The sequence below is a fragment of the Phalacrocorax carbo genome, chromosome 4 (assembly GCF_963921805.1).
Source record: "Phalacrocorax carbo chromosome 4, bPhaCar2.1, whole genome shotgun sequence".
NCBI classification, from domain to species: Eukaryota; Metazoa; Chordata; class Aves; order Suliformes; family Phalacrocoracidae; genus Phalacrocorax; species Phalacrocorax carbo.
The window spans coordinates 43,695,658-43,717,459 of record NC_087516.1 but is presented as its reverse complement, the minus strand read 5'-3'; the positions used below and the strand labels follow the sequence as shown (position 1 = coordinate 43,717,459).

Here is a 21,802-nt window from a genome sequence, read left to right as displayed (position 1 = left end):
ACTGACAAATTGATTTGCTGTACTATTTACCTTTGAATGTTTTACTGTATTAATATATTTTCATATGTTTCATTGTTTTTAATTTTATCAGCTTTAGTTTTAGCACTTTCAAAAGAAAAAGGGTATGGCACAATATAACTTCTGGAAATATCCTAAAATCAACATGCTCCACTTGAGTCTCTTAGCTCTGAATGTAAAACAAATTTCTGTTGTATTCACTACAGTTGCTATTTGTCTCTCCTTTTCACCTTATTTATACTGATGACATTTCCACCATCATCACATCTTTTCTCACACCAACTGAGACATGGGGAGAAGAATAGAGAATTATCAATTCTTTAGAGGGCAAAATTTACCTGAAATTGTTTTCTAATACCACATACGGCAGTGTATTTCAAGCTTAATAGCTGATTTTTTAATGTATATGTAACATAGAACTAATTTGAGCCAAAATTGCAGAATTCAAGGACAGCTATAAGGAAGTATCTGCCTCACCAGATTGTATTTAGCAATTCCAAGCTCTTCATTATGCCTGTGAGGAGTAATAAGACTGTTTTACAAAGAATACATCCAAAGTATTCATGTTCAGGGATCTAAGTATCCCTTAATATCGTAAGTGCATCAGGGTTCTTTAAAACTCTTTATGGCACACACCCTTGCAGCCATCCATTCTAATAAATGTTCTTTGCCCTGTATCACAGCTTTACAGTGAGCATTCCCTTCCCTTACCCCCTCCCGCTTTGGCTTTCATTCTACAGTACTTAACGCCGTTCATCAGTGTGTTCCTCTGCATGACTGAGTTTTAATTTATTGTTCTCCCCACCTCCAGAAGTACCACACCTGTTTTGCTTAAACAGTAAAAGTGGAGGTTTTTTTTACATTAATCTGCTATATTACAGGCACTGTGTAATCTAATTCTACCTACCCTGGAAACCTGTTTTAACTAAACAACTTCAAACTGGACTCTACTCTCATACTAGTCTAAATCAAGAATAATTCTGCTAAACCAGAAAACCACATAATAGACAGAACGAAGCCTCTTTATATGCTATCTATTGCCTGGTGCTGAGGAGCAATAAGGCTTGAAATGGGCCAGCTGTCTTGATAATGCTAGTGCTAGCTTTACTTGCCCTTTATTCTACAGCCAAAATACATTATCTTCCTGAAATAATTTCAAAAGCGTCACAGTATCATGCCTGTAGTATAGATTCTAAGGCACAGCACACACTGAAGACAGAAAATTGTCTTACGCAATGGTGTTCAGGATTGCAAGTAATCTCTATAAGGTATTTAAATGAAAAATGAATCAGATTAACTTGAACTGGTTTTGCTGTTGTGATTATTTCAACTCATGACAAAGGCTGTGATGTTTTTAGATTATGTTGTTAATCAGGTGTTAGAAGAGCATTTGCAAGCTGCAAATAACACTGCTTTACAGCTCACGAGTTTTTAAGAGAATGAGGTATATCTGCATATCAGTGCTTCACAAAACTAAACTTCTGTATTCTGGCACTGGTTAACAGCTACTGCATTTCTAAGAAAACCAAAATACCTTTAGATCATCTAGCCAACTGTCAACTTATTATACTGTCATCTTCCAAGTGCTCTTTAGACAGATGGAAGAGCATGTATCAGCACCACTTCCCTCGCACCACCAGAAGGAGGGGAAGAAGAAAACAAAAAAACAAAGAGACAGAATGGCTTTCAACTTCTTATCTTTTCTGTAGGTATATCATCTTCTGAATTTATGAATTTCTGATAACATCAGAAAATGGGAAGATAAAGCACCTGATGTAGAGGTCTGCTCAGAACAAATATATAGCAATAAGTGTATAATAAAATGATAATTGAGCAAAAATGGGTGGTCAACCTATTCACGGAGGATCATCCACTGGATTATACTAAATTGCCCTACTGATAAGCTTTTAGTCTAAAAAACCTTCCTTTGCTTACTACTGAAGACAGGCTGAGCTTCTCATAGGTTGGGAGTGCTTCTCCTTAAATCTCAGACAACTAATTCGTCTCAGAGTCTGACTATGCAATGAAACTCATGTATACGCGGGGCAAGCTCAAAGCATCAGAGAGTACCACTTCTATTACACATTCACTGTGCAACAGGCCCACACACTGTGGTGAGCCATATTGCCAAATATGCAGAAATTCCCTCGATGAATATCAAAATCTGTGTTGACAAATAGGGGGAAAGGGGAAAACTCTGATAAATATAAAACCTAATTCGACAAAGCACTGCTAGCTAAACTTACTAAAAGAAACAGTAGCACTGTTGGACCCATATGGCTTGTGTTTGCCCTTATTCTTTAAAACTTAATCTTATTTTGCAATAATACTGATGTTCTCCAAAAGCTAGTTTTAATTTACAATACTCTTTTTCCTCTGTGATCAAATCCCAATATTGTTAACACTGAGGCTCATACTGGGGGAAAAAATGTTCCCTTCATAATTATGAAATAATTTAGCAGTTTTTATATACTGTAAGTGTGAAATTTTAGAGCTTGAAAAAGTTCCAATTTCAATTAATTCATAGTTAGTTTTACTTATTAGGCTGCTTTTGTCATAGATATATTAAACTCACAGAGATAGACAGGGATATTGCTGTACTGGGAAAAAAACCCAATAAGTTTAAAACAAAACCTTGCTATTTTCATTGACATCTATAAATAAAGCTATTTTTAAAAAAATGAAGTATTATTTGTGCTGTTGCTTGGGGCAAGAGAATCAAATAGATTGAAAGTGTGAGGTTTTCTTGGCTGTTAATTCACAGAAATAAATAAAATAGATCATTTTAAAGATGAAAATTTAATGTAAAACAGAAATATCCATCCTGAAATATCTGTGGCCAGGATATGAAAGAGAAACAATTTGTCAATAAGACTGCCAAAAGAAGTTTTACTAACTACTGTAATGTTGTCTCCTGTTATTTAGTCTAGCATGACAGAAGTTCTCTTTTCTGTATGTTGCATTATATTCCCCATTGTGTCTTTAAAAAATCTCAACTTGATTCCACAAAATAACTTGGTAGCCAAAAATTTAGATATAACTTGTTCTTCCATCATTACAAAAGTCAGTAAGTGTCCTATTTTAATTAGGTGTTTTTTTGCTATTAAGGTACATAAGCATCCTCAGTCTAGCCTCTTCCTTCCTTTTTTTCTTTCTTCCTTCCTTAATTACTCTAATGTGGGTTGCATAAAATGGTACCAACAGGATAATACATAATCCATCCCTTCTATATTCAAGCCCCCATAAAGCCTTTCTTACCAGGGCTTATTTCAGGTTTGCAGGCATGAGTACATGAACATCAAGCCATGCCAAATGAAAACATGAAGTACTGTAAAAGAGCAAAGTAGTACATAAAAATGGAGAAGAGTTATTTGAAGACAGAGAAGAACATCAAAGAAAACTACAACTAAAATGTCAACAGCTAAAATCCTAAAGAAACAAAAACATGCTATAAAAGGTAAAATAGCAATAATAAAAGTTTGTATGATGGTAACACCAAGAGCTGTCATTCAGCTTTTAGTTTTTTGTTTAAACTCTGCCTTCTACATTCTGCAAATTAATACAGAGTTTTGAAAATTCCCTAAATATTTTAAAAGATTATTTTAAACTATTCTGAAAAACGAGATACTTCAGGCCTCAGCTTTTGCTCTGCTGTTGCTCCTAAAGGGACTCCATCTTCATATAACTAGGGCCCTTGCTGGTGCCCCAGCTGGGCACCCTGGTATTCTGCATACCAAAACACAACATTTGTCCTAATTTAACTGCCTAATTTCATCTTCGAAGTCATGACTCTCCAAAACAACGAATTCACCACTCAGCCTCAGAGCTGAACATATTTCTGAATACTTTGCTTTAAAAGACGAACCACAAATCCATCTTTAAAGTCCCAAAACTGCAATGTAGTAAGAATGACAAAAAGGCTGTGGTTACAGAGGAGAAAGAAAAAAGTAATCTATTATGAGATGACATAAATGGAAAAAGATATTTTCCGCCCCCACTGTTGGGCACAAAAAGCATTTAATAATTTGCTTGGGAAAGCACCTGTTTGCACAAAAGTGAGATTTTTTTGCTTTTAAAAATCCTGAGAGTAGACAGTGCTACTTCTTCCAGTAGTATTTTTCCCTCTGTAGTTCATAGTTTAGCTCAATTTTTATTTTTATTGCAGTCTTTATAGGTTCAAGCATATATAAATAACTGCACCTTTTGGTCTCTGAATAGCTTTGGTGAGAAAGTAGATTGTGGTATCTAACTGGACTAGTGTCCAAGACTGGTGATCAAATACAGGACCTCCTTTTAGACAGCAGCCATACTAAAAACTTAACACGAAAGTCACCACTGGTAAAGCTTACACCTCTATTGCTAAGAACATGTTTGCCATGTGTTCAGAAAAATTGGTCATCTTACCTGTATGCTAGTTTAGAGGACTGTTCTAGCTCTCCACACATTTCTAAACTATCTTTTTAACAACAGTGCTGACCAAGAGCAAGCTCTCTGGCAGCAGGGTCACGTTGAAATTAAACAGGTTCCTAAAATTTGTTTTGAATCTGCTGTCTCATGTACACTCCCTGTTCCTTCGTTATGAGATGGTAGATGAAAGTAACTAAGCAATGATTCCAGAGAGAAAATCCTGTCATGGTCTTTCTTACTACGTTAGCTTTAACTTAGGTGCCCATTTCTCAGTGCCTTTTCCTCCAGAAGTCTCTCTTGGTCGTTGATCATATTTTAAACGGCTCTGCAGCATTTCTGTCTCTGCTGTGTGTCATTTATCCTGGTGGCCAATGGCTATTAACACATATAAATTGTGTGACCTCATGCATAAAATGATCCTGTAACATTTACAGACTATTGTCCTTACCATTCTTTACAAATCTTGATGTTTTGTTTGCTTTTATAACTATTGCATCTGCATACCTTTCCCGAGTTCTTTATAATGGCACTTCGTGCTTGCTTCTCAGAAAAACATATAGACAATATTCATTCTAACATAAGTTACCTTCTTTTACAATTTGAAGATAGGAGAGGTGAATTAGAGCATGACAAGAGTCTTGCAGTGTAGGTAAAAAACCTCCAGCCTTTGTACTTTGAAGTAAATGGTTACGACATCAGTACACTTCTAGAATATGAAAATTCAGTATTCCAGAAGACGCCTCAGATCTGCAAGATGTAGGGCTAAAGTCGCCCTAGAAGTGTTGCTATTTTTGGTCCCCTATGAAGGAGAATTTTATGGGTATAAGGGTCAAAATATATGGGTCCCCAGCTTTGGCTGTAATAATGAATAAGGGCAGAGCAAACCCTCACATCCTAATTCGTAGCATGCAAGTTTGTTTTATGATCTCTAAGAGCAAGTGATTTAATTCTAATCCAGATCATCTTGGATGTGCATTCATACCTTTTATAGACTCCAGAAGCATGCCCCAAAGATGAAAAACCAATCATTCATTTCCTCAGAATACCCATTTCCTTGGGGTCATATGTTTACTGCTCTACTTACTCCCAGCTTAAATATACTCTCAGGTAATCTTTCCTCTTCTTTGCCTCTTCCTTGTACGAATGGGCTTGGGGTTGGACAGGAGATGATGTTTGGGGTTTTCTTTAAAAAGAAGGCCCAACAGCAAAAGTTTAGAACATGACTAGTGTTGAATTTAGGGATCAGAACTTTAAAATTAACTCTCACATGTATGCAAATCTTGGTACTATCACCACTCACTGGAAATGAATGTGCAAGTGATGAAGGCAAAGTCAAGGGGAATTCATTCTTCAAGACATGCAAACGTTTTCAAAAACACCTGTGCACCCAGATCTTCAGGTGACCAAGCAATTAAGTAATCCCTGAATTACAACAAAGTAATGAATTTTTACATATGTCAAACTCTCTGACAAGAAAAGCCCACCTAGGTATATACCTCTGTGAAACATTTCTTCCAGAGACATTATTTCTAAGATTCAAATGGTTGTATCTTTCAACAGTTTTTACTTAGTCTTTGCATTAAAATAATCTGCAGTTAAGGTAGAAAGAATAATAATTAGAAAGCAGAATACATAAATGATGTCACCATGCACAGTCATGCTTGAAAAAGTGAATAATTAAATAATCTTAAACTACAGTGAAAAAGTGTTGATTATTGTATATTCCCCAAGATGATAATTTCAGATGGCTTGATCCATAGGTGCTATGAACTAATTTAGTAGTCAGTTACTCTATTTTCTCAGTTAGTGGAGAAAAGTTGTCATGAAGAAAGAAGAGAAACTAGGCTTTTTCTCTCCTGTTTTTTGGGTTTGTCTGGTGGTTGTTTTTTGGTGTTTGGTTTTTTTTTTTTCCCCCTTGTTTAACAGAACAGGCCAGGAATTGCAAGTCTGTGCCTATTGGTGAAGTGTTTACATTGTGAGTATTAACCTATTGCTATTATAACCACAACTTCAGGTAACAGTCAATATGTAAAATTATGATGTATCTTGAATTCTGTGCACTTTTGCAATCGTGGGGGGGGAACCCCAACACCTTACTACTATAAAATGCTCATATAAATTTTACCCCCAAAGTTTTCCTGCCCATAGGTGTTAAAATATATTATTTAAGGCCTGTACTTGAAAGAAGCCTCCCTTAAAGAACTGAACCAGGGCACACTGGAGTCACAGCTACAGGAGTACAGGTTTCCTCAGGTATAACCTCTACTTATCCTCACCCAGAAGTTTTGTCTAAACAGAATTTTAGTATTTGTCTGATATTTCCAGACACAGAATCTATGGTGCCACGCATCATGTGGGTAAGTCTGCACATGTGCAATAAACCCAAAGCATACCTGAAACAACTGTACAGATACTGCCTGAATTAAGGCAGTGGATCCCACAGATTCAGGAAGCTACAAATCCAGCCTTAACTGTATTGTGATTATAAGAATTTATTATTAACTAATAATAATAATACTACAGAAGTTGCATAAGGATTTTTCAAGATGTGTTTGTATGGCTTAAGTCTTCCAATACGTAGGTTAAACCATAAAATGGCAAAAATATATCTATTTTTAGGCAATAAGGATGTGATATAGAATATATATCATGTACTGGAATGATACGTCAGTGGAAGAAGGCATACCTGTAAGTATAATTAAATATTAGTGTTCTCTTGTAGCAGACCAGCAGTTTAAAAAGTGAACTTAGTTTTGACAATCTGGACACATGAAAATAATTTTGGTGTTCAATTTTAAATGAGAGAGAAATATCGAAATACTACCAAAGAGACAAAAAAACCAAAAACCCTTATATAACTGACCATGTAACAAAGACAAACATTTAGCGACTCCTGACATGCCTTACTGTCATTAATCTCGCTATTTAGTCTCCAAAAGCAGTACATTTTACTGTAAAGTACCAATGTATGCACATACTTCCCTCTATCATGACAAATATCTCCAGCTGCAAAATTAATGTATTTCCACCATCAGAAACCTTAGAAGTATTGTTTTACACAAACGGAAATTAGTAGAATATTTTCTGTTCCCCGAATAGTACTCCTTCTCAGTTTCACACACTTAGCAGTTTTCTCACCACTGGTATGTAAGCAAAATGAGATATATTCTGAGCCTACAAACACAATTTACGAAGCAAGACCTTCACATAAAATGATATGTGTTAGAACGGATACTAGCTAATAATAAAAGCACCTAATTATAATCAGATCCAGATCCACATGAAAATTTTAAAACCTCTAAAAGAACCCCTCACATACAAGCATCCTGAAGTTTTATTCTGTTCCATTACTCAGGGTTAGAATATTTCAGTAATACTTAAAGAAAAAAAAAACACCAAAACAAACACACAATCCACCAACAAATCCCAAATTAAGCACTAACTGATTACAAATGCTTGCATCACCTATTTTACAATTGATAGTGAAAACTGATGCCAACAGCTAATTTTTAAAGCACTACAAATGGCAAGCTTTACTTGTAAGAAGGGGTATGGAACTGTTCCTGAATTAATTTTCCATAATTTTTCTGTTAAAGGACTATTCAAAGATTTAGTTCTTATTATTTTTGTATTATGAGAATGTTTACATAATAGTCCACAATGAGTCTTATTGCTGTAGACTACAATCACAACTTCATAGTTAAAGACAGAAAAATAATTTATAAGCACCATCTTCATCATTATTCTTAAACCAAAAGGCAATCTTTTTAAGTAGCAGATTCTCAGGAATACTGTGAGGGAAAAGACTATTTTAAAACAACAACAACTAAAGCTCCCAAACCATTTTTTATTAACAAGACAGTACATTAACATCCCCCAGGGTTAGTCAGAAGTTGTACACTCTAACAGCAATGCTTTCCTAGATCGTCACACTTTCTATTTCTTTCCTGTGTTCTAGTTTTTGAACAGAAGTGTCCTAACTTACTGCCTTTTAGGAGGTAGTACAACTGAGTGTTCCTTCAACCATGGTCAGCAACATAGAAAGAAACAGAGAAACCTGGGATCCATTTTCCTGAAAAAAAAAAATCCCAATCCTAATTTGTAATCTCACTGCAGAAATGGAATATAGGGCACTCATGACCACTGAAAAACTCATCATGCCAACTGATTGTCACTCTCACACTCCTCTCACACCCTCTCCTACAGGCCACTGAGAATCTGAACAAGATTACTGGAGGACCAGGTAAAACAAAAGCAGGCCTAGGACTTACTAAATTAATTGAAGTCCATCTGCATTACTCTGGAGTGGGACTCCATATTTTCCTTAAGAATAGGCGTATCATGGATTTTTGAATGGGAAAAGTAGAGTGGAAAATACCTGTTCTGCTAATAAGTAGAATAGGGAAGTTCTGTTTAGGTCTCCTTTATTTCAAGTTTGCTTTATCTCCTACAAAACATATATTACATATGAAGAAAAAAAATACACTCAAAACTAAAAAACCTAGTTAAAAAATTCTGGTTTAGATTTCCAGACACAGGTTGGGGTGGCAGTGTATAGTACTTTTTTCTTTTCTTAAGGAGAGCAATCTTTGAGTTTTGAAGTTTGGTTGCAAAAAGTAGAAATATTGAATGGCTAAGTTACAACCATAATAAATGGTAAGGCTGATAGGGACAACATCGATACTGCAATATACGCTCTCGCAATCTGCATAGGGTCTTCTGTTAGTGTTAAGCAGAAGTTAGATATGGAGAATGAATTCCATAAGAGGATCTTGTTTTCCTCTAGCTGTGTGTCCGTAACGCCCACTAAAATGAATGGAAGGAAGACATGCACACCAAGGAAAGAATAGGCCCTCACAACATATGGAAAATGTATGATGCATAGTGTTAGTCACCTTTTTCCTTCCCAACACAATGAAAGAGCTAGTAAAAAATAAGCTTTGCTTTTTTCCTTTAATAAATTAAACTGCATAGCATATAACAACCTCCGAAATATCCACATTTTCACCTCTCTTTTAAGAACATAAAAAGTCCAAATTATTTTCTCAACAAGTTCAATTAAGATATGGCTAAGCAAATTTTCTTTTCAGTACTTTGTAGAGTGTAAGAACGATCACAATGGCATAGTTACACAATAATTGGACTAATCAAACCTATATAATGTTAGTATTGTGAATGAAGTAGTGTTGCTCATTAGCCTATTACAAAAGAATTACTGTAAATTCAGTCTTCATGCAGCATCACTTCCTGTGCAAACAAACACAGATAATGCAACAAGCCTGAAACACTGCCAAGCTGGCAGACTGGCAGCACAAATTATGCAAAGAACCAGAAAGCCTTCAGTAGATTCAATAGAGCTTGGAGCATAAGAATGATTAAGTGTTTCTGTGTACAACTACAAATCACAGTAATGAATCAGACTAAAATTTCCAATAAGGGACTTAACTGCACCAGCTGGCCTTCTTCAGCAGCATTATAATGTGAAATGATGACATCCTAAATAGTGGTGTTTGCAACTTTCACACAATCTGCCCAAAGCAAATCCTTTGTTTTTCTTCAGTTTTTTGGAAGTCTTTTTTTGAAATCATAATAAAATGCCACAGCATGTAAAGATACAGAAAAGCTACTAAGCTATACTGTTCCTTCTATCTCTATTTCTTTTCCTTTTTTTCTAATCAAACGAGAGCAAGGCTCTGTTTGATTCTAATCAAATAGAGCATCTTCCATATCAGTTTTAACAGTCTCTCTTTCAAAACTGCTCAGACTACTTAATACAACTACAGATTTGCAATTACAAGCTTTTGTTTCTTTTTTTTTTTTTTTTGTTAAATCAAAAACTTAGCGGTAGCAAATCTAAACTGGAAAGCCTCTTTCTTTTATTGTAAAATGACAGTGATCGTAAAATATTTCAAATTGCAAAGTATGATATTTTGGAAAACCAGGATACATGTGTCCATATGATATGAACAGAAAAAACGAATATACATCGTGTACATATATGTGCATATATGTATGCACATGTGTGCATGTACATATAAGCGTGCATTTTTCTTAACGAATGGGCCTCTCTCATACTTGGACTTGGTCAGGGACATATGCCTAGGGACATAATCTCAGCCATGCAGTACCACAGCACGGAAACAGAAGACGTTTCGGTTTGTTTTTGCAGTGGAATCAGTGTTACAGTTCTGCAGCACTTGAAATTTACTCTGGGCTTCTGTCACATCATCCGTAACAAGAAAAGGTTAACACATCTCATGCTTCAGGGCCCAACACTCATCACTGCAAAGCTGAGATAGAACATATTCCTCATGTTATAATACCAAGGTGAACACAGCCAGGGAGGAACTTCTGATAACCCAGTTCATATGAAAAACTAGACTTGTTTTCCACATTCCTCAAAAACACTGTAAGAGAGCAGAAGTCCATGGCAAGATAATGGACTAGATGACCAATGATTTGAACCAAATCAGGACTTGGAAATGTCATTTAACTCAAAAGCCTAAAGGAAGTTGTAATAAGATTAAGTGCTAACACAAAATCTACCAAACTATCCCACTGCCCTGACTTAGTAAATTAGATTAAGTAATATAACATTTTTACCACTATCAGCTTCTGTGAGTCTAATAATAAAGAAATGCTCTTTAACATGCTTTAATAGTGAAATTGTTGTAACTTGAAGGCTGCACGTGCAGGCAAAGATATCAGAAAATTTTTGTTAATTCCTAAATTCAGGTCTTACTCCTCACAAGCTTAGGGGCAGGAAACAATTCTCACTAAACCTAACATCATTTCATGTAACTCTTAAGAAACAGCACAGGAAATATTTTATCCAGATAGCACCCAACACACTTTCCTTAATTCTTAAAATAGTGAATTCTGCATCATGAGGCCCTCTATACTGCTCACCTCCCACCCAGCTTCACATTTTATACAGGTCCATTCTGCACACTTCTCTGGAACCTGCCTTGTGGAGCTCTAATACAAAGAGAGTAATTATCATTTTTTGTTTCTTTGTTGTAGCTTAGTTAAATGCTTACTTGTTATGACACTCTATCCGTTACTAGTGAATTCTCGTAATTTTCCAGATAAATCATGATCTGTAACTAAAATGCTTTTACCATGATGAAGTCACCTCTCCTACCTTTACTTTAACAAAATGGGTTAACTTTTTTTAGAATTGCTAGTATCATCAGAATCTATTGCTAAGTTAATATTTATTGGGAATCAGTTGCTTATAGAGAAGATCAAAAAAGCTGCACACCACTATAACAAGGCAATTCAATTCCTCTTATGAACACCTTCCCTATGCTACTAAAATGACAGAGGTATAGGCTGCAATAAAGAAGAAAAAAAAAGTACAAACAAAAGACAGAGAAGGGACTGTAAATGACTGTAACCATAATCTGCAAAGAGAAAGAAAATGTCATAAATAAAAAGATGTGCTACAAAAAGGATTATCCCATATTTCTAAATAATTCCCCAGAGATTTCCTATACCCAATATGTGAAATAAAAACTAGATCTGGTATACCTGGATTGTGTTACAATTGCTTCCTACTCTGAAACCTAGGAATTCATGATTGGAGATGGTGAGAAATTCAACAGAAAGTTCAAGGTCCTTACACAAGTAACAGCTGTCAGTCTTTAAACGTTTCAATTCCATCTTAACATGCCGTGGATGTAACATGGCAGAGAAAAGTGCAATCTATTTCTCCCACAGCAGGGAACTGTTGTGTTGATCTGCACATTTTACATAAACAAACCCACAAGAAGCATAGCAGAACCTTCGCAATGGGGGTAGGGGGCATAATGTATGGTGGGGAATTAGTAGAAGAGAGGCATTTACATTCACCTAGAAAAACTGCACCTGCATCTAATGCACTGATTAATTTAATGCATTCAAACATTGATTGATTTAATGTATCAAAACAATTTTATGCAGTACATTTATTTTACTTAGAGAAAAAGAGACTGTTTTACCAGATTCCACTCGGATCAATCAGTATGAGGTTAGTCAGTAGGTTCTAATATATCAGAGACACTCAGATTTACTTGGCCCAAAACTGTCTTGCAATTTCCTCATTTCCAGAGCCTATACACAAAACACTTCTAAATGTTACTAAGCAAGTCGTCACTTCACCAGTTTCTTGCAGCAAGCAGTTGAATCTTGGAATGGACTGCATAATGACTGGGTCTCAACTGAGTTAACCTCATTTGTAAATTGTCTCCTGCAGCTGGTTTGAGATAAAAGCAAAGAGAAACATTTGGAGTAGATAGATGCTTCCCCACCATCTCCACATTCTTCCACCTTTAAGCATTAAGCTTAAATATTTTTGTCTTGACAACCATGCAGTACCAAAAAAGAATTCCAGTAAAAGTAATCCAAGTGAAACTACAGGCACTATCCCATGTTTACTGTTATGCTTACATTAAAATTATCTGCTGGGTGGCAACCCTGCCCCATTTTTATAAGTTTTCTAGAGTTTGCTCTTCACCTGCAGCTAACCTACTAGCTTAGAACTTCACGTATACACTGCTTAGTTTCTACAGTAGCCTATGATTCACATGATGTTATTCTGGCAGTTCACATGTGTCGTCGCTTCATATTATAATTGTCTGTTTCAAATTGAAGATGACCTTAACAGACTATTTATCTGTTAAACATATAGTCCTATTGCATTGATATATAGTGTATAATATATATTCCTATACCTGCAAATCTATGATAGCTCATTGCTGGACTAACTTTTCAACTTTTCTGAGCGTGTTTATCTACCAGCTTTCCATGGCCTTAATGAGTTCCTATGTATTGTGGTATCACCACAAATTCTTTCTTTGCTCAAAGTGGCAACCACAAGTATGTGGAGATTTAAGGATTTATCATTACCACCTGCTGCTCTGCATATATGAAGAGCACACATTCCGTTACAGGTAGTCTGAAATATCCATTACCACCTACAGCCCTCCTTCTTTGACTCACCCCTTTTTATTTCCTTTCCAATTCTCTTTTGGCTGAATATTCACCTAACTTATTTCCTCTTCCTCAAGCTCACGGGGTAAACCCATAGTTCCTAGAGATTCTCAGTACTGCAGATTCAAATAATTAAATCTCCTGAAAATTACTGAAAACTAAAACGAGTAGACAAATTTCTATTAGTATGATGAACACTCTGCTTGTCGCCGTAACATTCACCTCACTGTATCACAATATTGGCAATACTCTATTCCAATATTCTACAAGTTGTATTTGTAATGACCAAGGTATACTCCAAAGCATTTCATTATTGCATGTATAGACACTTTACTGGGTTTTTTCCCCATAAAGCCTATCACTTAACCAATAAAGATAAATTGGAAAGCACAAAGGAATGGTAAAGCATCATTTAGGCAAAAGGAAAAGTTAATGTCAAACTCCAGAGTTTTAAAGAATCAATGAAAAATTCTATTTTACACCAGACTTAATTATTTATCATGCGTTCTAGTGCAGGCAGCTACTCCCTTCCCTCAACAATCCACATAGAAGTACTTGGATAAATAGCATTAGTATATAACCTGCAAGTTCTCCCCTCCTAAAGTACTTTCTTTCAGAGGGCACAGCTAAGAGCACAGCACACAGAACACAGCTTCCAACACAGTTATAGCCAGCAAAGACACAAATGCAATTACCTGCTACCAAGAAAAATCTTTTACCTCTAACCATGCCCCCATAGTTTCTGAAGCTCTAGTATTCCAAACTACTCTCATTACACTTATTTCACCTTTTTTGTCAAATACCATTCAGTCTTTCCAGGACAGTACATAAAGTAAGCTCTGGCATCAGGATGCTGTGGTGCTGCAGAAACGTGCTAGGAGAGGACCTGCCATCTTGGCAGTCTCCCAGAAAAGGACACAAGCCCTGTGTGCGGTACCTAAAGACTGAGGGGAAACCATGATCTCTGCTACCATGGAAACTGAAGAAAGAGCAAAACCATAGGCTTGCCTGATCCACACCACCATGAAAAGGAGAGTGAGATGCACTAGCTGGTTTTGAAATCATGCAAAGGCAAGCACACTGCAGCAAGAGCGCAGCGCTGAGATTCCTAAGCTAATACAAATTTTAATACTTCTGAAAGCGCAGGTGAAATCACAGCAGTAGAGTGTCCTGTCACATTAATTAAGCCTGTTGGACCATGTCACATCATGTCAGTAACAGCTTTGCAGGTGGCTGGGATATTCACCAATCACATGCTTCACTGTGTGGGACTGAGGTACCCTCAGTAATCCATACAGGGCTACAGCAGTTTGGAATTTGTACTGTACAGGTAAGAACACCCAGGACAGCATGGACTGAATAACAGAATGCCCATGCCTAAGTGTTTTTTCTGCAAGTCAACTTCTAACAAAACAATGAGAGAAATTATTAATGGGATTCCTCCATTTGATACAATTATCAGCCTTCATTGATTAGTAACCTCTCTGTCTAGCTATTGCCACAAAGAGTGACAATTTATATACAGAATTTTATGGAAAAGGTAATAGGGCTGTTTGGAAATGTTGCTTCTAATAACAGAGAATTTAACTGTAAATCTGAGAATTTCAACTTGATGATACTCCAGAATAATCTATTCAGCTGTAACAGTGTATTACAGGTTTCTTTTCCTGGGGTAGCCCAAAGGCGCCCATAAACCTTTTATTTAACTTGGAGGTATGCAGAATCTCCTCTTCCCTGACTGTCTCTTGAGGATAGTCTTTGCCACTGTACCAGTTCACATGCTTAAAACTACTTTTCCTGTGCAAGAGTCTTGGGAATGATCTCTGGAACATCTATGCATCTATACAGCAAATATGTTCAAATGGAAATCTATGGGCAAGTTCTTTACGAAGAGGTCCCAGTAATCCATGAAAAAGGTCTCTAGTTTTCCAGAAGACATCCTGAACTGCCTTTTCTTAAAAAAAAAAAATATTTCAAATTATCAAATATTTGAATAAGACCACATGAACATAGACAAAGTAGAAAAGGAAAATTATTGTGATGAAATTTTGTGAAGACTTATTCCCAAAAGATTGAATATACACAACTGATACAGTAGAAATGGATACAGGTAGATAATATAACCTGACAGTTGATAATGTAACTTTTCTTATCTAATTTTCACCAAGACTTATAAGTGAGTCGACTAGTCCTTTGGGAACTTGGAAGAATAAACGGCTGTGTTGAAAATCAACACACAAATTGCAGATATCAGTGAAGGAATAAAATCTTGGGCTAAAGAAGTTAATAGAGGTATAGAGACCAGCAGACACAACTGCTTGTGAATATGCTATTCATACTCTTATCCTACCATAGTACAGTAAGGTCACAGACTGCATGAAGAAAACTTATTTAAAAAGAAAGCACAAAGCAACTGATTTATCCTTGAACTTGGTAATCTGGGGGAAAAGGGAGATTTAAGCTTGAAAAATCCTTGTTCTGGCTCCGAACAGGTATGTGGGATAACCGCTGGAGGTGAGTTAGAACTTAAACTTAAGTTTTTAGAAAAGGTACAGCACTGAAGAAGCTTTTAAGGTGGAGTGCAGCTGATATGTAAGGAATCCATTCCACAGAAGTTCCCTAGTAACCTTAGATGTCAGCAATGCCAGGAGAACTTGGCGTACTGACTCTAAGAGGAGTTGTGCGGAGAGTGGAGTGGTGCGGAGGCATCATGGCCAGGCTCTGTGATAAATGGGAACTCGAGGTACCATGGAGCTGGTGCGCTGCATATCTGCTACCCTGGGCCAACAGTCCATCGTACTTTTGACAAAATGCTGTCCTTTCAGTGAACTTTGCTCATTATAATATCATTATAATACCAAAACACACCTCCATCCCAAAAGTTACCTGCCTCTAAGGTGCAGCCACCCCTCGCTGGGCACCCGCTTTGAATTTCTTCTAGTCTACACTTTTAAATGTAAAGCGAAGAAATTTTACACCAATCATAATAAAAGGTATGTATGACTAGAGTCACTGAAGCTCCACCTGAAAGATAAAATAGTATAAAATGTGTGAAGAGAAAGAGGGTGTTAGGGAAGATACCATCGTGTATCACTCTGACTTCTGGGACCAGTCGACAGGCTGAGACTCTCCTCTCCCCCCCCACTGGGATGCCTTTGGGTAAGACTGGAAACCTCTACAGTCACTTTAAATCTCTAACGTATTAGAATTGTTTTGCTTCATATTCGAGTCACTTCGTATTTGTTTAGCATACTTGTAGCCTAGCCGTGTACTCATATCTTTGGTATTTATGTGGGTCTTGTAACCAGCAATCTTATCACCAGTAATCCAAGGAACCTGTGTATCTGTTGCTTTAATAAATTGCACTATTTGTTATTCCAGCTGTGATCACTCCCATTGAACGTGACTGGCCAGGGCATCTGCCAACAACTACTCTGATGAGTGGTTACTTTTACAACCCTTAGAAAATAAACTGTTGGACTTTGCTGCACCCAGATTCCTCTCAGAGGAGGAGTTTAGAAAGCAAGGGGGTCCTGTCTGAACCTCGTGACTCAACGGTAGGGCGTCTCCCCCAGCCACTCCTCAGACTTCTACTATTAACGCAACAAGATAAGTAAAAAATTGCTTCATCTATCTTACTAGACTATATTTGCAGTGCTTATTACAATCGCCAAGTTGCTGCCATTCCAAAGTTTCCCATTGTGAGATTGTATTATATTCATACAAGCTTTGCCTTTTAAAATATTACCTCTCTAAGAGAGTGCCAGGGACTCTAGGAAGAATAATACAGGTATGAAGGCAGATGTCAATATGCATATTAATTCAAACACTGTGTAGAGTTTCATCTAGTCTAGAAGTTTTCAGTCCTTACCTGCTGCATGTATACTCAACTTGGAGATGTCATTTTCCCCACTGTTTTCAATAATGTGTGTAATACCTCTCAGAAATTTCAAATGATTGTGTTCTCTTTTCACAGTTGACGCTGACACATTCCCAACAGTTCACATGCAGTTGAAATTAGCCTACCTAGCTTTGTCTGAAAATAATTCTTGGACCTTATATAACGCTTTATCAAACCAAAATGCCTAGCTTTTCATTGAGGTTGTTTGATATAAACAGTATAGCTCTACAAATAATGTAGAGCTTTTTTGTTAATTAAACACAGCTGCAGACTGAGGGTAGTGCAAACTTTTGTACTATCTTGCTTGTTTGAAAGCTACAGCTAGGTGTATTTAAGCATAACTAGACACTCAGAAGAACATTCCTTGTATCATTCATAAAACTGTACTGGCTCTCTAAAAAGCTTGTTACAATCCTCTTACATCAGACAAGCAAGTCCCTAGTTTCCTTAGCTCTTTTCAGCCCACGCTGAGCAAAGCACGAACACACACTTATTTCAATCATGTTATTGAAGTTTAGCGTTACCACGATGCTCTGTTTCCCATAATGAAGTGAAAAAAAACAAATCCCAACTCAAATACGAAACTTGACTCCATCCCCTGAGCAAACAACAATCTCATGACTCTAAGTGTAAGGTTCAGCCCCCTACATATTCACTTTCTGCCCCAGATGAAGCCGCAGAAGTACATTAATATTTTGCCACTCTAAGACCTACATAAATAGAACATCTGGATCTGTTCTCAAAAAAAAAGAAAAGGTAAGACTAAAAATCATCTATATGCAGATTCAGGAATAACTTTATCATGTATTTCTTCCTAATATTTAACCAGTCCAGAATGCAAAGAAAATTGGAACGCATAGAACAGGAGGAAAAAAAAACCAACCAACCAACCAACTTACACTATAACAGGCCATTACCTACATTTTAACAGGCAATTTTGAGTTCTCCAGCTTGATATAAGAAGTTATGAAGTCTAAGTAATGTACAGCAGCAGGACATTATCACAACTGTTATACTCATTTAGTACTGACAAAGTTGGTATTTCCTTAAATGTATTTGAATCAGCAGCTTGCGATATTTAAATATGTACACCCCCTAGTTTACCAGCCTATCAAAAAAACCAAATATTAAACTTTCTAATCAAATTATGCATACATAATTACTTCTAAAATCCACTCCTACTGTGCTCATATGGTGTTAAATAGTTAAACTAATTATAGCATATTTCTGGTTTACAGTCAGTCATGAACACTATAAAAAAGTCTATAGGATTAACGTTTAATGTATTTACCTGTGTGTAAGCCTTCGGTGACTAATGCAAACAGCAGTTTGTTGATCCTGTGCAACGCAGACCTTATGGCGACTACACTTCATCTTTAAACATGGATCTTTAGCCGGATCTAAAGCTAAAAATAATTTTAGAAAATTGTTAACAGTTATCTAGAAACATGCAATTAAGCAAAGAAACACACCACACATAAAACCCACCAAGTACATGGAGGAGGGCTGGCCTGCTGCTGTACAGTATGATGGACTGAAAGGCACCAATTTTTACTAGGATAAAAAGCAGCACACTCAGTGATAATGCAATATGAAGCTGTTCAAAATTCCTTACGTAGGAAAATGGATCTTCATGAAACATGCATACTTATGTATATTCCCATAAAATACCACTATTTTTAATTTATAAAAGTACTAAGTGCCCTATCAGATTCTCTCCTGGTTAACAGCTGTAACAAAGGCAATCAAAGGCTGCTGGGTTTTACTGTAGCTGAAAACACTTTAATATTAGAATTTGCTTAGGACTTTTAGGAAGTCTGCATACCCATTATGTCATTCAGAGCACCAAATTCCCAAAGAAAACCATTTTTAATTGGATTCTGTTGTCTACAGTTCTCCATTTCAGTCATATCACTTCTAAACAGAATAGGTTTGTGATTTTTAAAGCTCAGAAGCACCACATTACTTAATCACAATAAAACCATAAGCCAAAAAGTAATGAAAAAGAAGTCAGAAAAGCAAACGTCATTCGATCAGGAGTTTGGAACATTCATTCATTCAGATGGTGGCTGCCACATCTTCCACATACAAGATCTCTTTAAAAGCTGTAAGCCAGGATGCTAATGAAAAAAAGGTACTTCTACTCAATCAATTTCTTGTTATTCCTACTGTGAAATAATAGCATCTACTAAGCCACATTTCACAGTAATAATTCAATAAGACATAAATGGTGATGTCTTGGTCCATAAGCAATTAACCCAGAGAAGAGGAAAAGCATCCATTCGCTAAAGGCTGTTGTTGCGTAGCAAAGAAAGTACTCACTACCACATTCTTTAAACAATTGTCATTTTTGCACTGTAATCCCCAAATACTGGTATTTCTACCATGAAAGTAGTTTCCTCTTCCTGCTTACTAAGACACAGCCAGGTTCTTCTGACTCAACATTAAGCAGTGAATAATGACACTGTCTGAATTTACTGAGAAATTATAACTCAGATGACACTTTAGTAAAAGAGACTTATATTAAAATATGCAGGTGAGTGATTTGTATGAGTCTGTCCTTAAATACAAATTCTACCTGCAATATTCTAGGTCTCTTATTTCTGTTTTGTGGGGGGTTTTGTAGCTGGTACTTTAGTCATTAATCCACACTTATCTTGGAGCTACACTTCAAACTACAAATACTAATTTCTAGCTATAATACTGTAAGAGCCAAATAGTCCTGTTTGTTACTCATTATTAATTCTGTATAACATATTTCTTAAGTAACCATGCCTACATGATAATACAGAAAAGTTTCTGCCAATTTATGCTCTCTCAAGAAACAACCAACTTTTCTCTTCTCTGATCTTCTCTGATTCATGGCATCTCTCAGGTAGATTTAAAAATTCCAAAACTGATTTTTTAAATTATTTCTCTGTGTGTCCTTTTTGGCTTTTGGCTTTGGGTAGAAGTCAAACACCAAAGCCTAGCTTAAAGAGACAGTACTGAAAATCCTAAACTGCAAAACCAAACGAGTGAGCTATGAACAACCACAATTCAGTTTCCCTATGTTCATCTTTGCTTTAGTGTGAAATCCTAATTCAGAAATGCTCCTTCCCCATTTTCACGTTTGCTTATGAAATATATATTTGTGTATGACTCTTCTGAAAGGAAAGTTGTTTCTTCTGTTCTTAATGATGAAAAGTAAACTTTTAACCACACCTCTATTTGAGCTGTCAGATGATATTAACATAAGACTGACTAACTATGTACCCAGAAAACAACAACCAGGCTGATCATTAGTTGCAGTTGTGACAGGAGTTTGTGGTGCTAAGTATGATTAAATATAGTCTAAGCAGTGACTTTTTCAGTTTTATTTCCTTCTTAGCAATATATTCGGCTGTGCAAAATATATACATCATATTACAAACAAAACAGAAAAGCGATGAAATCATTAATATAATAATTCAGTGCAAACGGAAAAGAAATATTTTGCTAATTACAGCATAAGACATATGCAAAGATGCATTCCTCTTCCAGGTATTTTTATTTATTTCTACAGCAAACCAGCCATAAATCCACAATAAATCATCCAGAATAAGTCTGATTACAACAACTCTAAACAAGCGGAAAAGCAAATGCAGCAAAAAATGACTGAACCAGGATAACAGAGTTGGAGTCAGAATTAACAAGAGCATATTCAGTACCCTTCTCCAATACACTTAGATTTTAGAATCCATGTCAAATATTTTCCCTGCTTAAAGTCAGACAGAATGTAATGTCAGCCCCTAGTAGCATGAACAGATTATCACTTAACGTACCGTTCCAAGCACCTCTTCCCGGAATGTCCCTGATGGAGACACTAAGGTAGCAATACTGGAAAATGATATTGGCATATCTTCAGATAACTGTTTTGCAAAGCTGAATGGGTTAATGGAATAAAAATACGTGAGCAAGGCAAATCTGGAATCACATAAGGATGCTTCATTCAGTATCAAGTAGAAAACTTGTTTCAGGAAAAGGGTAAATGGAGATGATGATGATGATGTAACTTCCCACTCCCATTGAAATGGTTCTTTCTTCTCCCAAGGTTTCGGGACTCTGAAGGTGCGTTTTGACAATTCATCAAAATTTAGCAAGCCATAACATATCTTTTTGGCAATGTTACCGGTAGAACCCAACTTTACTACCGAGAGATGGTACTATCAAACTTTGCCTTTATGACAACATGAAGATGGGTATCAAACCAGGGAAGACATCTAGATTATTGCTGGAATCAGAATGACTACACCCCTAGAAAAAACTCCAGGTGCCAGAGTTGAAGATTCAAACAACCAACCAAAACAAAACAAATCAAACAAAGAAAGCACTGCGCGCACACCCCCACACCCTGCAAAAAAAACCCATAGATGCAAGTAAATGAAAACATTTTAAGGTTTTTAATAAAATATAATCAATCAATCAATGAAAGTCCAAGACATCTCGCTAGGAAATCAGCTTAGAAAACAGCTTTGAACACAG

At 36.4% G+C, this 21,802-nt stretch overlaps 1 protein-coding gene across 1 annotated transcript in view; it reads right to left on the bottom strand.

Moving 5' to 3' along the window:
* The window catches only part of SPOCK3 (SPARC (osteonectin), cwcv and kazal like domains proteoglycan 3), a 229,735-nt gene that overhangs the window by 99,168 nt on the left and 108,765 nt on the right, over positions 1-21,802 (bottom strand). Inside the window, exon 4 of the mRNA XM_064449758.1 lies at positions 18,591-18,705. Within this exon, the coding sequence (XP_064305828.1) occupies positions 18,591-18,705 (115 nt within the window). The remainder of the gene's footprint in view (positions 1-18,590; positions 18,706-21,802) is intronic.